This window comes from Pholcus phalangioides, unplaced genomic scaffold, assembly GCF_987345545.1.
Source record: "Pholcus phalangioides strain wild (caught in Gottingen) unplaced genomic scaffold, Ppha-v1.0 ptg000013l_1, whole genome shotgun sequence".
NCBI classification, from domain to species: Eukaryota; Metazoa; Arthropoda; class Arachnida; order Araneae; family Pholcidae; genus Pholcus; species Pholcus phalangioides.
This window is the reverse complement of record NW_028301606.1, coordinates 7751655-7768950: the sequence shown is the minus strand read 5'-3', so window position 1 is coordinate 7768950 and position 17296 is coordinate 7751655. Positions and strand designations below refer to the sequence as shown.

General features: G+C 35.8%; 2 protein-coding genes across 8 annotated transcripts in view; one reads left to right on the top strand and one right to left on the bottom strand.

Annotated features, from left to right (window-relative positions):
- The window catches only part of LOC149078536 (phosphoserine phosphatase-like), a 46136-nt gene extending 40808 nt beyond the window's left edge, over positions 1 to 5328 (top strand). For all 4 annotated transcript variants that reach the window (XM_089240650.1, XM_089240648.1, XM_089240647.1 and 1 more), the window contains exon 6: positions 1053 to 5328. In XM_089240650.1, coding sequence (XP_089096776.1) covers positions 1053 to 1166 — 114 coding nt within the window. In that variant the 3' untranslated portion in view covers positions 1167 to 5328. The remainder of the gene's footprint in view (positions 1 to 1052) is intronic.
- Positions 5329 to 16379: 11051 nt separating this feature from the next.
- The window catches only part of LOC149078535 (chromatin remodeling protein domino-like), a 152094-nt gene continuing 151177 nt past the window's right edge, over positions 16380 to 17296 (bottom strand). For all 4 annotated transcript variants that reach the window (XM_089240641.1, XM_089240643.1, XM_089240644.1 and 1 more), the window contains one exon: positions 16380 to 17206. In XM_089240641.1, the coding sequence (XP_089096767.1) occupies positions 16520 to 17206 (687 nt within the window). In that variant the 3' untranslated portion in view covers positions 16380 to 16519. The remainder of the gene's footprint in view (positions 17207 to 17296) is intronic.

Here is a 17296-nt window from a genome sequence, read left to right as displayed (position 1 = left end):
AAAGAAGCCAATGAAGCCTTGAGTTGTATTGGAGCAAAAATGATAGACTAATTTATTTTGATATAAGTTTTTATTAATTAACAATCAGAGGCGGATGAAAGTCTGTCAAGACCCTGAGGGCAAAGAAAACATCGGGCTCCTTAAATTGAAAAAAAGTGTGAAGTTTTCGGGACCCTTTTTATATATAGAAGCTAGGCCCCGGGCAAGTGCCCAGTGCACCTGCTGTTAAATCCGCCTCTGTTAACAATTTTGATTAGTTCTGAAATCACTTTCTTCACAGATTCTGGGAAAGTTTCTGTTGAATTAAGTTGATTGTGATTTAATTTTAATTTGAAATCGCTTTAAATGGTTCTTTAATTATTTATTTCAATAATTCTGAAATTATTTCCTTCTCAACATAGCATGAGCAAAATCATTTCTTTTCAATAATTATGCAATTAGCCATTTACTAGTGAAGAAATAATTTCTATCACAAATTACAAAATTATTTCTCTTATTGATTTGTAAATTATTTTTCCATTAATTCTAAAATTATTTCTTTCATTAGTTCTGAAATGACTCGTCTTTTTTCAATGTTTTCAACCATTTTTTAAATAGTTGAGTGGGCCACTTCAAACAGCTCCAAGGGTCAAATGTGACCTGCAGGCCATGTGTTGAAGACCCATGACCTAGCGGATCACAGTTGTGGTTTACGCCTTCAATTGCTACTGTTTTACAGCATTTGGATAACTGTATACTTCATTATGAATCACCCTATATTTTCTATGTAAGTCTTCATGGCAATTTCATGCTTTCACAAAATGTCTAGTAATTTGAGCTTGAGAAACTGCCAAATTGTGGGACATCAAATTGAGAGTCACCATTTACCAGCTTTCGGCATGTTAAAAATATACATGACTGAATATAGTTTCGTACATACTTGAAATCTATATGCACAGTTCCTTGACTTTCCACTAATCAGTCATGAACTGGATCTTTTTTGAATAAAAACGTAAAAATATTTCATTGCATTTAAAATCATTTTCTTTCTTTTCTTCCCTCAAAATTTCTAGGACTTATTTATTGGTTTCGGCGGAAATCAGATCAGAGAAAGGGTCAAGAAAGAAGCCAAATGGTTTGTCATGAGCTTCGACGAGTTAACTGAAGAACTACTGACAAAGTATTAATTAGTCAAAGTCACACGAGTCGGTGTGCACGTCGAAACATTGCCGAACTGCAGAGTGAAGCACCACACAACACATCTGTGATTGCTTGTCATTTCATTGGCAGCCTATTTATTAGACTAAAATACTTTTCATGCTTTTAGTTCAACACTGACTCAGGTGTACGATACATTTATTTTCGTTTCCTATACACATGTTGAGGTGAAAGCTAATTTATTCGGTGCTATATCTCCATTTTTTTTCGATTTTTATTTCTTTCTCTCGTACTTCAAAAGTGGTTTTAGTGTTGTTGTAGTAGCCATAGAGTTAGCGGTATCGAACTTCTTTTTTTTTTCATGTCGTGAAAGAAAAACCTGACAAGTCATGGTGCTACTAAGAATGTTTGTCCACGCATCTATTGCTAACACATGGGATTTTTAAAAAGTACGGTAATGACAGCTAAAGTGAGTGTTGTAGAATTCTTCCTTGTTCATCGGAGTAATTTGCTGTGTGTATAATAATCTATACTTTGGTGGATTCAAATCCACTTTTCGCATATGTTTCTCATAGAAATAACTGTATCGTAAGGGATTGAAATAAAATGGCAGTATTTAGCTTGTTCATAAGCTGAATTCGCTGCAGTATGTACATAGGTTATTACAGGACAGGAAGCTATTTCACGAATATTGATTTTGGGTGTTGATTAGGACACCCTCATTAGAAGAAATAAAGGCTCTGCGATTTTCAGTCAGACATTGGGTTACTTTAATTCCAATTTGGTTTTTCGCGCTTACAATTAATTCCCATACTGTGTTCTTTTTTAATAGCATATTGTTAACGTAGCATTTAAAATATGGACGAACATTTTGAAAAACATCCTATTTATATAGGCATGAGGATAAAATGTCTTGGTCACATTTTTCTTATCTACTATGTGTTCATTAGAGGCATTTGACATAGACATTTGATCTGAGGCTTTCAAACTTCTATACGTTCATTTGATACGTATCAAGATAATCATGGCTAGTATTGTTTTAAGCAGCTGTAAAAAGATAAGATTTGAAACAGCTAAAAGTAAAATCGACACACAATAAGAACATCATATCTCTAACGTGAAGAGAATATCGCCTAGCCATTACATGTATTACAACAATAGTCAATTATTTGAATGAGAATTTTTAGCCAACAGTCGCCTTGAAGTAGTCTTATTTTTCATGCCAATTCCCATATTACTCTGAGTGTGATTTTTTTTACCTATTCTCAGATAAATGTTATAATTTCTGTTATAGAAGGGACACTGGTATTTCCCGATTCAGTAGGTGTTTATTTTTTAGGGCAACCGTGGATAATTTTGAATCATTTACTTAATGAAGTTCTTTATCGCTTGCATAAAAGGCTACTATTCGAGCTGTTGTCATTACTTGCTATCAAGCATTGTAGATTTATTGTAGAAAATAGAAATTGTTTTTGTTTTATCAAGTATTATTTTATTCCAATTTCTATTGTGTAATTGAACTTATCGTAATTTCCTGCACATAATCTGCCGATGTGAATTTTGTTACTTCGGGAGGGGCATATACCATAGGGGTAAAGTTTCAGATAAGATACGGCAGTATAAAGTCTGCTCTAAGGAATCCCTATGTTGTCTTAACATATAATTCATGGATTATAGGCAGGAAAATACGGTATGGAATTTATTAAGTCTTCGAGTCATAATAGTATTCGCAACAACTCTCAAATAACGTCTTGGATAGTTGAGTTTCCACTAGATAACTCCTATTCCAATCCTGCCAAAGAATAAAGCTTTAGCAACCTTTTTTTTTACAGTAAATCTTAATCCTGTTCCAGCTTTCAGTATGTTAATTCATGAATGGATCGAAACATTCATTTGTGAAAAAACTATGTGAGAGATTCGTTTGATCTCTAAGCATATAAAGGTGGGCAACAAAGTTCTTGGCAGAAATTTATTGGTTGTAAAAAAAATGATGCAGCAAGAAATATCTTTTCAGAAAGTCTCCATTGTTATGTATAGCATTCAGCCATCTGTTTCAATTTTTAGAAAGCTTGTTTAAAAAAAATCGAGAGTCGAGAAAACTGATGACCACATTTTTTTGGCCTCTTCAGAAGTATTCGGTTTGCATTTGTTCAAGTGATTCTGTAGAGACAGGAATAGGTGGAAGTCAGTGAAGGCAAAGTCGGGAGATTATGGAGGATGGTATGGGAAGTTCCCAACCAAATTCCTGAATCTTTGACTTCATGGCTTTTGCTGTGTGCTGCCTAGCATTATCTTGAAGGCAAAGAACGTCCTTGTAGTTCACAAGCGATGCCCTTTCTCTGTTTCAAAATTTCATGAACATGGTCCAAATAGCTACAATACACTTCGACACTGATTGTCCGTCCACTGGGAAGAAAATCATGGAAGATAATTCCACATTGATCTCACCAGACAGACAGACAAGACGTTCTTGTGGGTTAGTGCTATCTAGACTTTTTTGCCCTCTCACTGGTAAAACAAGCTGGATGGTCGAGGGGAGAATGTCCATAGTAGACCCACTTCTCTCATCGCAGGTGATTATGTGATCGAGAAATAGATCATTTTCCTCCCTTTCCAGCAATGATTGGCAAATCTGAATGTGCTTATTCATCATTGAGTCAACTGCAAACTACTAACAAAATTTTGCATACACTTTAACATTTCCAAAAATGAATATGCAAATTAGACTGTAAATGCAACTACCGCTACTCGACTGGCACCGCCTATCATTTCTGACAAAAACTTTGTTCCCCACCTTATATGATTAAGATTAATTTGCTCCATAGAATCAAACACAAATAAAATAAATGTATCTTTGTAGAGTATGAGATTTTTTGGAATGAAGAGAGTGAAATTTTTTGCAACCTCTTGTGAGTCTGTCACTACAAGAATAATGTTGAGATGATAAAAAATTGAAAAACATGTAGCATTTTTTTAAATTAATTTCTGCAACAACTTTTGACCCAGAGTGGCTAATTTATATGACCACCTTTGAATTTCATAACCCATATGATGCAATATACAGCAAAGTGTATTCAGAAATCATTTTAGAAAAACTGATTAAGATGCGTTGGTAATATGCTGCGCTGTTGCCTTTTCCTGTACATTTTCGATTCCACCCGACTATTCAATGGTTGCTGAAGCCCATACAATGGCCTTGGAGACCTAGTTTTAGGCTAGACCTTTCAAGATTGACAATCCTCAGTCTTGAGCACTTTAAACAACAGTTGCTCTTGAAAGATTGCAATGCAAACGAATGCAGCGGTTTCTTACACTCGCTTAGAATTCCTACAATCGTATTCGAATCGCTTTGCTTACTTATATCTCTACAAATAAATCACTTGTACTACTTTTGCTAGCATTGAGCTTTCCTTTCTTATACTAGCCTTGCCCTGCAGGAGGAGGGGGGGGGTGTAACAGAGTGCCTCTGTAGCTAATTTGCTTTAAAATATCAGTTGGTTGTAATAAATTGACCCAATATACAATAGTCAGAAAATTAAAGCTATGTGCATAATTTGAATTAGAATTTATAACCAGTACTATGATAAATGTTAGCTTTGGTTTCCCCCCCCCCCCCTTTTAGGTTTTTATTAAGGTTCTACGAAAGTGACAACTTTTTTCGGTTTTAGAACTATTGCACGAGTGTTTCACATGAATTACCATTCAACCTTATCCTACGATAGAAAGGTCGTTTTTTTAAAGGGAACATAATCATCATTATGTTTGTTATGGTTTATTTATGCTGTATCATCAAATGAAAAAAATTACTCAAATGTGATATGGACAATTTTTATTAACAATCAGTTTCTAGACCTTTGCTCTTTATACGAGCATATTTTAAATTGGTTTCCTTTTCTCAAATAACTATATAGAATACACAAAAAAAGGATCGCATGTATATGAAGAGTCACAATATTTTTGTAAATCTCCGCAATAATAATAAAAAAGGAAAATTGTATATAAAAGAGTGCCATGTGTATGACATGAATTTGTACATAAGTTTCTTACTTGGGAAAGTTAATTATTTTTGCACAGAGTTCATCTTACAATAGTCATGAGCGCTGGTTCAGAGTTATTTTGTAGCGAATTTCAGATTTTTCTTTTTATTCACTGCTGATAGAATAAAATGCTGCTTGACTGTTTTCTGTTTTATACAGTTGTCGTTCATTATAACTTACTCAAGTCACGCTCAGCTTAAGTTTTGAATAGACTAGATCAATTTGCTCCAGTGAATATAGACACTATGGCTGTACAATTTTTTTTTGACTCGTGGGTAAGAACAAGGATTCTTCATGTGATGTACGTGCAGTCTATGGAGCTTTTTTTGCTGTGGCATGTTAACTATTTAAAACAAAAATAGCCATTTGAAGCACTTCAACCCTTAGGCTGTAGAAATAGAGAAAAGCTCTTAGTGCCACAGAGTAAAATAAAAATTACCTTTTCTTCAGTTGTCTCTTGTGAAAGATAGATGACACTCTCAAACTAAGAGACTTCATAGATCTAGCTGTAGATCTCGAAACTGATGTCTGTTTTACATTTACATGATTTTGATTCTGGCCAGTTCTTGATCTGTGTGGTTTTTTTTTTAGTGATGGCACCAGGTGCCAGAATCTGGCAACCAGATGGTCAATTAATTATGTAATGTGTGAATTATGAGCAGAAATCATTCCGAAGGGTTCATGGTATATGAAGGCATATATATAGTATATAGGCCACCCTTACCAGATGCAGGCAGGCTCAAAATAACCTAATTTTATATATTTTCAGGGCATCTTAAAATTCACATATTATTACAGAATGTAATAATGTTGAATAATTTTCCATTAAAAAATGTAAATACACAATTAAATGGAAATGTCAAATTAAGGAATATTTAGAACCCATAAAAAATTGTAAATTCAAGATGGAATTCCAAAAATAATGAAAAAATTAAAGACCTAATGAAAGAAAAATGACCTTAAGAAAATTCAGAATTGGTGAATTAGAAATAAAAATAATTGTGAAATAAATAATCCCGGCAACTATGAAAATTCAGAATCAATGAAAGAAATTATTCTAAATTCAAGAAGTGAAATCCCTCAATAGTTCAGGGCTTCCCTATCTCATTTGGAGCACTTTGTCTTTTTTTGGCCTACAACTAGAACCAAAACTGCATGTAGTAACCCCTACCAAGAATCTGTTTTCGTGCATTCCTCTATGGTTTTGGGTGAACAAAGGTGTTGCTTTCGCCACAGGACTACAATAATACAATTACTACACAAACTTGATCATAGTCATCACTTCACTCATAGTCAGAAAAATTGAAGGCAGATGGCAACACTGCACATAACAAGTATTACACAAACAGACCACGTTAGAGAAGAGATGGCTTTTTCTTCAGCCCAAGATAATCAAGTAAATTATTATTTTCCGGATATTATGCTGAGGCGAACTCTGAAAGAAAAGCCATCTATCTCTAAACTGTCCCACCCGGGGGACATTCCTGAAGGTAAAGGAGGCTACTAATGTCTACTTCAGTGCATGAAATAAGGAAGACGGTCATGTCTCCAGTGACGTAGATGGTGGCATGCTTGCCTGGTATGCAAGAGGGCCTGGGTTTGTGTCCTGGCGGAGACACAATTTTTCTTTCCGAGTTTGCCTCAACATAATATTTGGAAAATAACTATTTCCTTGAGACCACGTTAAGTTCATAATACATACATGCATAGCTTCCAGCATGGCCCAACTCTTCGATCACCTGCTAAAATATTTTCATTGAGACAGAGCAGCAGGTCATGATCTGGGTAGAAGGTGAACAAAGGTTGAATTTGGTGCCCTGGATACCCGATTTTTTGTTAAAACAATAAAAAGAGAAAAAAACTAAAGCATATATATATTTGTAATGCCATCTATACGTGATTTCTAAAACTTATGTTAAAGAGAAAAAATTCAGATCATGAGGATAATAGAGCATGCTCCTATGCTGATCATCCCTGGATGATGGGAACACTCTGAGGGTTAAAAGGCTATTAACCCTCTCCCCTTATTGATCAGACATCTCGTAAATCATTGTAACCACATAAATGGAAGAAATACACTCGAGCTGTTTCTCCATTCCTTCGAGACTCTTCATCTATAACCTTGTAAAAGACAATTTTTTTCCCTACACCTCAGCATTATAGATGTTACTGCCAAAGCCGGAAGTGCAGCAAATTCACAACGGGGCCGGCCACTTTGTGAATTGACCAAAGTCTTTTTTTTAACCGAGCACAACTCAGGTCTATTGCCATGGGCAATTTACTACCTAGTGAGTTGTGCCGGAAGTGTAACTGTGTATATAGTGTTGTGTTTGACTTTTCAGTGCTGCCATGTATACTGCAGAAGTGAAGTGAGTGATGTGTTATGATTGAATTACATTCGTACTGTTTGTAGGTCTGGTGCTCTCTGTGGCAAGACTTTTTGAAGGGGAGATCGGCATGCATTCATGCCTTGAAGTTGGGAACCACAGAAAACCAACTTCAGCCGACAAAGTCTAAATCGCAGGAAATGATTCAGACTTTGCCAGTTCATAAAGTGGCTGGAGATCCCTGGCCAAAACTCAATGTGCTGATATAAGACTGCCCAGTAGGAGCCAAATCCTTTTTAAATCGCTAACATGTGATACGTATCTATACACTATCTACCAATAAGTATTTGGACACCTGTGATAGAAAAGAAAAACTAACTTTATTCAAAATCAATAGTTGGTAGAGCCTCCACGAGAGGCAATTACAGCGTGAACCCTCCGGGGCATACTTTCCACAAGTCCTTGTGTGACGGCTAGTGGTATTTTCTTCCACTCGGCTTGGAGAAGACGTGTCAGTTCCTTCACCGATTTTGGACGGGTAGGGCACCCCTTAATTCGGCGATCCAACTCGTCCCAGAGGTTCTCGATAGGGTTCAGGTCTGGGCAGGCCAGTCCATTCGATGAACCCCACTGGCACCATACCAAGCCTTGGTTAACCTCGCAGTATGACAGCTGGCATTGTCATCCTGGAAGTAACAGGGGTCCACCCCGTAAAACTGCCACAACGTAGGAAGCACATTGTCATCCAAAATAGTGCAGTAGGCATCGGCGTTGAGCTTACCATGAATGGGGACCAAGGGTCCCAGTCCATACCAGGAGAAACACCCCCAGACCATAATTCCACCTCCGCCGAACTCGACTGTTGGCACAATGTATTCTGGTGCGTTCTCCAGGCAGACCCAGACCCTGCCATCCGAACGGTAGAGGGTGAACCTTGATTCGTCGCTCCAAAGAACCTGTTTCCTCTGATCTACGGTCCAATTTCGATGTGCTTTGCACCACATTAACCGAGCAACGCGGTTGGACTTTCTGATCAAAGGCTTATGGGCAGCAGCATGACCATGAAAACCAATCAGATGTGCTTCCTTACGGATGGTATTCATTGAAACAATACTCCCGGATGCCTGTTGAAACTCCTCGCGGATGAGGGCCATCGGTTGGGTGCGGTTCTTCCGAATTTCTTTGGACAGCACCCGTCGGTCTCTATCTCCCAGTTTCGTTGGTCTGCCGACTCAGGGCAAATTCTAACAATCACAGCTCACCTTCCACTTCTTAATCACATAGGCCACTGTCGATTTTGGGTACTTCAGCTCGCTAGATATGTCCCTTAAGGATCGGTCATTTTTATGATACCAGATAATTATACCTTTCTCGAAATCAGAGAGCTCCGAACTGCGCGGCATCTTGCATGCGACTAATGCTGATGTTGTTTCCTACACGATATATACTGGCGGAGGGCGTGACGTATCTCAGGACCGAAGATATCGTCATTTGCATAGGTGTCCAAATACTTATTGGTAGATAGTGTATATAGCAGCTGTATTGGATTAGCTCAACGTGATGGGAGAAAAAACTAAAAATAATTACAAACATATTTTTCTGCAAAATTTTTGTGAAAAAAAATTACAGTATTGTGTCTGTGGTTTGCCATAACTAACGTGGACTAATAATTATCATGAAAAAATATGCTAACTTGACGATGATCCTAAAAACGAAATTGGCCAATTCACGAATTGCCAAATTTCTGGCTTTGGCTGCAACATATACATATTTTCATCTTTTCTTTCTAGCTAGGGGGGTTTGATGATTAATATATATATATATATATATATATATATAGTATAGCATAGGGAGAAGGTAGCTGAGAGAAAGAATGAAAAGCCCTAGTTTTTCCCATGTGTAAATAATACAACTTTTCTCTCTGCTAGTTCCACTGCAGGTTGTCCAAATTTGTTGTCAAAAACTTGTAAAGGGATTAACACTAGAACCGCGGAGTGGGTCAATTTGACCCAAATCAAACTTTGTTTTCATTTATCTCGAAAACTTACAAGCAGATGTTAAAAAAATTTCGTGACTTTTCATGATATCATATGAATATTAATTCACGAAAATTTTATTATCTTCCCAATTCGTGTTCCAGAGTTATAATCACTTATACCTAAAACCGTGGTTTGGGTCATTTTGACCCAACGTACTATTCTATAAGAAAAAAGAGGTGTATAATTTTCTTGGAAGTGGTTACCCTATCTAAAAAGTATTTGTAAATGAAGATAGTGAAGAATAAAGGTCTTTCAAGGCCAATTCATTGTCAGAGCAGATTATCTTTTTTTCAATGGAGGAATGGCAAGTAGAGCTAAATATTTTTCTTTTCCTTTGTAAACTTGAATACCTGGAATTCTGATGAGACTCAATAAAGGTTTTGGGGGAGTAAAAGTTTAACTCTAGAAAAAACATGTAGTTGAAATTTCTGTAGGCAAACGATGTCACAGAAAAAGAATAAAATTCTGGCCTGCGCCAAATACGTTTTGAATGGATTTCCAAATCTTGGGAAGTATCAGCGTCCAATGAACCTCTCTCTTGCAGAGCACATAGTGATGTAACTGATCAAGCCATTTCAGAACAAGGACAGAAATGCCTCAACTGACACCTTTTTTCACTACACTGAAGCTGACTCAAATGCTAAAAGCCAAAAAATACGAGCTTAGTAGAGACGGTGAGACGAAATCGAAGAGAAATATTATCTGATGCAATAAAGATAGTGAAACTACAGTTGTATAGAACAATGATGCCACAATGACAATTTATCAAGGAAAGAACGATATAAGTTTTCATTACTCAGCATGCTTCATCTGGCAGTCGATATTGGCAGTAGTAGCCCAAAAAAGCTTCCACACACACACACACAAACTATTTCACACTACAATTCAGCAAAGTATAACGATCGTAGTTGTAGCGATCAAATGCCCAGAAAATATTCTGTGAAGGTGGCATCACAGACGTTTACTACAACATCCTGAATCTCACTGTAAAACATTTCTGTATTTTGTAAAGAGCAGTACAGAAGGCCAGAACTATTTTTCGAAAGCAGTTCCCCTCAAATCTTATTGAAGAACTGCGTTCATCATACGTATTGCCCTTGCGTAAAAGGAAATGTTAGTGCGCTCTTGATCATGTAACTGTTCGTGAGCGATCAAAATAATAATAGTAATAAATAAAAATAAACGATCTGATGTGTCAGGTGACATAAAAATGTGGAAACAAAACTGTTAACTTTTGCATGGGATGTGCAACTTCAACATGCAATGAATGTGCAAGAATAATTTAAAAAAAAATTTCCTGAACTGCTCATCATAAATTCCACTTATCAGTAAGAAATCAATACTTATTTGACAGAATCATATTATAGACTTTCTCATATTCAATTTGACACGCTTATTTTACATCTTCGTCCTATTATGAGATTACTGAAAAATGTTTTTGGACTGAATATAGTAAATGTAATTCAGTAAAAAAAATATTTAGTATACATCATTTTTTAGCTAATTCTGAAGCCCATTATATATTCATAAACAAATATAATTTCCCATTATGAATACTCAATTAAACAACATTGAATAAGAGTAAGGAAAAACCCAGGAACAAAAATAAATTCCTGTTTTTTTGCTATGAAAAATTGTTTTTTCACAGTTTGGGTCAATTTGACCCAGGCCGCAGTTCTAGGTATGCCGAAAGTGCCACGGTTCTAGTGTTAAATAAGAGAAATAAATTCAACAAAGCCTATGGGTCGTGCAGTATTACTTTCAATTTTCATAAGTAATGGTGTGCATTTGATATACACAGAGTAGCCAAAAATTATAATTTTGTATTATATCAATTATTTCTGATCAACTTGAAATGTGTTTTAAAATTTGCAGGTGGTTTTATTGGATACTATTCTAATATAATGAACCCATCACATATTGTGATCTTTTTTGTAAATGCTGTTCCAAGAAAACTCAGTTCCAGTTTTGAGGTTAGCTACACAAAGCAGCACTGGATTTTGAATTATTAATTTAAAAATATAATTTGCAGTCCCTAATCCAGCCAAACAGAAATAACTCTTGTGGGTACAAGCTTCAGAGGAAGTGTTGTGATAACAGTTATTTCTGCTGGGCTGGCCTAGGGACTCAGCAACACTACTACTGTAGATCCATGGGACTGGTCCCAACAATTCCTTACCGGATTCCCCGAGGACTCTGTGCAGGCAAAGTACCAGATATCTATCCCATACATTTTTTAGATTTAGCTTTCTTCTAATTTATTAAAAAAAGGGGGAGATTATAAAAGTTCTTACCCCTTTTTTAAATAAAATTCCGACATGGTCCCATCCCTTCACGAGAGCAATAGCTAAAATTGTCAAGAGAAGAGCCTGGGCTGTGAGTGGTTTGAAAGGGTAAAACGTGTGGATCTCTTAGGGACAATTTTAGGTTATGGTGTCAGAGGATTAATTTTCTTTTTTAATAAGGTTGTGAATAAATGGAATAGGTCATCATGAACTCTAGCCAAAGTTCGCATGTTTAAAAAAAAAAAAAAATGTATATTCATATACCACCAAATTGAAAAGCTATCCATTTTTAATTGAGAAATATTAATTGAGCATACCTTTTTTCTCAGCTTCTTTTGGGTTGCAGAAATGGGCTTCCCCAGCCACTGCGTTCGGTAATTTGCCTGTTGAGGTAATCATATTTGAAGAGAACCCCTCAATTTCAAATTTTAAAAAAAATTACTCATTTAACTAAAGCTTAGCTACCACCCCACTTGGGTGCTGTACCCCTTTGACTGGTCGAGTATCCCACACATTGAAATGCTGGTGGCGCAACAAATTAAATACATTGTAAATTTAATAAGATAGTCACTTCTCTTTAAAGAGAAAGTTTGCACAAAGAAGCAAATTTATACAAAATAAGTGGAAAAAGTTTATTCAGAATTAATTGGAAATCACTGTACATAAGAAACCAAGAGTTTTCTTTAATTCCTCCACACACACACAAAAAAAGTAATGCAATCCTTACCGAGAGTTAGTCTTCATATTACAACCATACATGTAAATTATCACAAAAGACTATGCTTGTCATTGAAAAACTTCAATTGGACATAAACACATATATTTCCATATTTACATACTCCTTTTATATTTCCTCACCTATAATTAGGGAATTATCAAGCATCGACATATTAACCACAAGTATAGTTTGTATCTAAAAAAAAAACTATCAATAATAATAACTAAGTTATAAAAATGTTATGGAATAATACATGATCCCTTCCTCTCCATTAAAATGCACATGTCCACACGTGTGGTCATTTTTTTTCTCAAACAAAACTTCCCTGAGGAAAATAAAATTCTTATTCCAAGATGACACATTATATGATGAGACAATGCTATGGCTGTCAGGCATTAATCGAAATCAACCATTTCCTTTTCATCAAACATAAGATGCAGCCATTTATAATTTTCAATTAATTTACACAGTAGAATCTGAATTTAAATTTCCAAGAGCTCACTCAACTGCTGCACCCACACAGCCTCCTTAAATGCAGGCAATAATAAAGGAACAAATGACTGCATTTCGGCCCAACTGTGCACTTGTAAAACAGAAATCATGAAGATTTAACACCTTCCTAGAGAAAAACATCAAGAGTGCTCAAATCAGGTAAAGCCCCTCCCCCAGGGCTTGACAAATCTATTGTTCGGGCATGTATTTGTTTCGGCCAGATGCAGGCATGTAAAAAATCCAAAAAATTGAGGAAAATTTCGACAGTTCAAACAAATGAGAAATGCACAAATATAATATAAATTTTCCAAAAAGTATTTTCATTAACAGATGGCTACCCATGTTTTGAATGTGTATGGAAAATTTTATTAGGCAACACTATAAAAGTTGTATAAATGTTCTTTTATAAAACCTGATTAAAACTCAGTTACATTGGTCAAAGTTAGTGTAATATCAGCCTTAGGCTGGGATTGCATTATGAAAGCTTGATAAAAGTTATTTTGTAACACTTGCAAACTGCAAGCAATAAGCGCATCAGTTGCATTTGATTGAATGTAGCCAATAGGCTTATTGGTGGTTTTTTTTTTTCTAGTTTTGTAAAAAAAACCTTTCATCAAACTTTATAGCGTAATTTTTGTCTTAGATTAGGTGGCCATCACTGATCAAAACTCAGTGAAAAAATTGCCCGAAATCAGTGCATATGGTAAATTTCTTATTACTACATTTTTTTTTTTAATGCAGCACAACGCTCTTATTTTTCTACATTATCTGCATATTTACATCAATGGATAGTAGCACATTCATTTTAAATGTATGGGAAAAATTTTCTCAAAAGGGAAAACTAGCAATCTTTTTCGGGCATGTAAAATATTGATTTGGGCATGTATTTTTTCAAGTTACATGCCCGGTCAAACATGTAAATATTTTTAGATTTGTCGAGCCCTGGTACACCCACCAGCAGAAGCTGATATCTAGAGCTATCTTAGCACATAGGCTCACCCAAGCACACTCCAGGTGGTCTCAAGAACAAAACGGGCCTTGTAGAAATGAGATTTGTATATGCCCATCCATATTTTTTATGGGCATCTTTTTCAGCCACCTCATCTGACATTTTACCTGTTGTAGCCTTTAGTCATCATGCCGTATCATCATGAACGTATATTCTCTTGTAAAAATTATTTCTCACCATCCGAAGACATTTTTTCTAGTTAAAGAAAAACCAACATCATGATCTTATGGATAAAAGAATAGAAAATATAGACAGTTAATGTCAGATGCATGTTCTTTAAAATAATGTTTCTCAAAGTATGTCTCATGGCTCCTGTGGGGGGGGGGGGGGGGGGTGTGAAGTGGCAAGCTGGAGATCAAATCACCAAATCACCAAAAAGGGAGCACTGCTTTAATGGGTCCCAACAACATTATCAATTATTGCAATGCATCACAGTTAGTACTGAATTTTCTGTGAATTTTTCAAATCATAAACAAAATTTTTTTAAAAAGGAAGAAACATCTGCACAAGTGGTTCTAAACCTTTTTTTGACTCGTAGAGCCCATAACTTTTTTTTTTATTCATCAATTTACGACTCGTCTTTTCCCTTGAGAGGCCGCGGAGCTCCATAGATGCTCCACAGCTCACCCATTGAGAACTCTGATCTAAACAAATTCAACCAATTAAAGAAGAGTTGAAACTGTTACAAGAAACTTTACAATCAGCACAACACACACTCCCACTAACTTAATCATATCATTAACACATCCGATTTTCTTAATATAAAACTGTTGTAAGTCCACTCATTTTCATGGGATACAAGCAACTGAATGAATGATCCTTAAATCAACAGTAAATTGACAAGCCCAACATCAATTACTAACATATTCGAATGGCATGAAGCATTAATTATGTTCACACCATTGAACTCTGCCAAAGTATACATCCATCAAAAATTTTTGTGGGGCAAATATGTTATTCCAGTCCCAGTATAATAATAATGAGATATGAAATTTGAGTCACTTTTCTCAATGTTAGCCAGCCAGGGCCTTTCTTTAGAACAGTTTCCTCAAACTTTTTGTTCCATATCACTTTCTGCAGAATTTTTTTTCTCATTGGCTCATCTCAAGTTCACACATAGGATTCTATATTATACCTGCTAACTTCTACTTTCTTTGACCATTCCATCACCCCTGAGGTATATTGCCTACTTTGAGAAGCACTGCTTTAGACTATAGAGGCTTGCCTAGCCAAAACAAATTTCTATTCACTATACCATTCTCCAACGATCACTTGATGATGTGGTATGCGATATGATCTGACTGACAAATCGTTTCTCATAATTAAAAAATAACTAAATTAAGAAAAATTAATATGAAATTCAATAACAAAATTATTAAGTTCTCTCCCTAAATATAAACAATGATTTTTCTCAGAATTATTCATGAGTATATGATATAATAATACGAAACTGAAGAAAGCGATACCTTCAACAAGATATTAATAATGAAAAAAAGTTATTTAGGAAAACAAGCAAAAAATGGAATACATGTACAAGATGAATAATGATAATGAATCAGAAAATAATAACAAAGACAAAAATATAGAGTTGCCAAAATATCAAAACGAAAGTTTCATCTTGAAATTTTTAGTGTTTAAATTCAACAGTTATTTGTTTGATGCCAACTTAATTACCTATGCGCACATGTATATAATCAGCTATTTCTTATAATTAATCTTGAGAAAAAAAAGTACCAGCAAATTAAAAGAAATTTTATGATCAACAAACTAATACTTATATAATATATGAATAATAATGAAACCAAGTTGTTTTTTAATGTAGCATCTTCTCACACAAGACTAACCCTAATGTGCCACAAGTAGACACATTAGGATGCATAGCTTCATATTCCATTCACTTCCATGAAACTGTTATCATTATAAATGATTAAAACAAGCACTAAAACCTTCGATACAAAAAAATATACAACTGACAAAAGATACAAGAACTGGAAAAATTACAGCACAAAATCTACACAAAATTACACACAAGTTTTTTTTTTTGTTCTACTTTTATGAAACAAACAAAGAAAATATTTCCCATATGCAACACAATCACATGCTACATGTTTTGATAAGCAGCAATAAGAATGTGCAAACAAAGTGGTTTTGTTTCCCTATTTCCACCTTAATTGTTCATACCTGTCTAAACAAAAAAAAAGGAAGAATATACCGTTTCCGCCAATACAAATTGCACAAAATATCTACATATGTACATAAACTACACAGGATTGCAGATCAGACAATATTACCTTGAAGATCACTAACGTTTTAAAGCTCAGTAAATTGTCAACAGAAAGGTACATTAAATTAAGATGATCGATCACAGTAATATTAATAAAGACAAACCAGGAAAAAGAAATTACACGTTAAAAAAATGATACCAATCAAAACATTGTGAAACGTTTGAAAAATAAAACAAAACAAATGATTTCTTTATTTTGGGGGGTTTCTCAGTCTCATTGTGTAGGGAGAAGCAGCCTTATTCTGTTGTTGCTGCTGCTGCTGCCTTGCTGCCTGAATTGCAGCCTGCACAACTTGTGCAGTGGCAGAGGCAGGTGATAAAGCAGCGGGCATCGTTATAGGTGATGCTGCCTGTGAATTTGTTGGTGTGACATTTTGCATAACGACATGTGTTGGTTGTTGAAGAGTGGCGGAATCTGCAGGCAATGTTGTGATGCTACCTCCCTGACTCGCAGAAGCTTGAACAGGAACGGCTTGGGCTATATTGATCGTCGTTTGGCCAAGTGGCAACTGTTGGATACGAGCCTGGGTGGATTGAATAGACTGCTGTGTCACCAGAGAACTATGAGATGGCTGAACCTGTATCTGAACCTGCTGCTGCCCTTGTGCCTGGGAAGCTGCGGCACGAACAGCAAGGGTAACAGCATGGTGAGGAGGGAGACCTGAAGCTGATGACGCCGCCACTTGTTGCAGCAAAGCAGCCGTTTGCTGCTGGCCTACAACTACTGTTGATGCACCCTTCAACATACTAGTAGTAGTCAGTGTGCTAGACGGTAAAGAGGTTATCTGTGACTTGACAGTACCAGCAATGCTAGGCTCAGCACGTAACCCTGGTTGCGCCTGTAAAGTTGCCGATAAAGTTGGAGTAGCTGAGACAACCTAAAAAGTAAAGAAAAAATATATAATTTGGAACATAATTAGTAATATAATTTTTTAGCAAAATAAAATAAAGGTTTGCATTGCTATTTA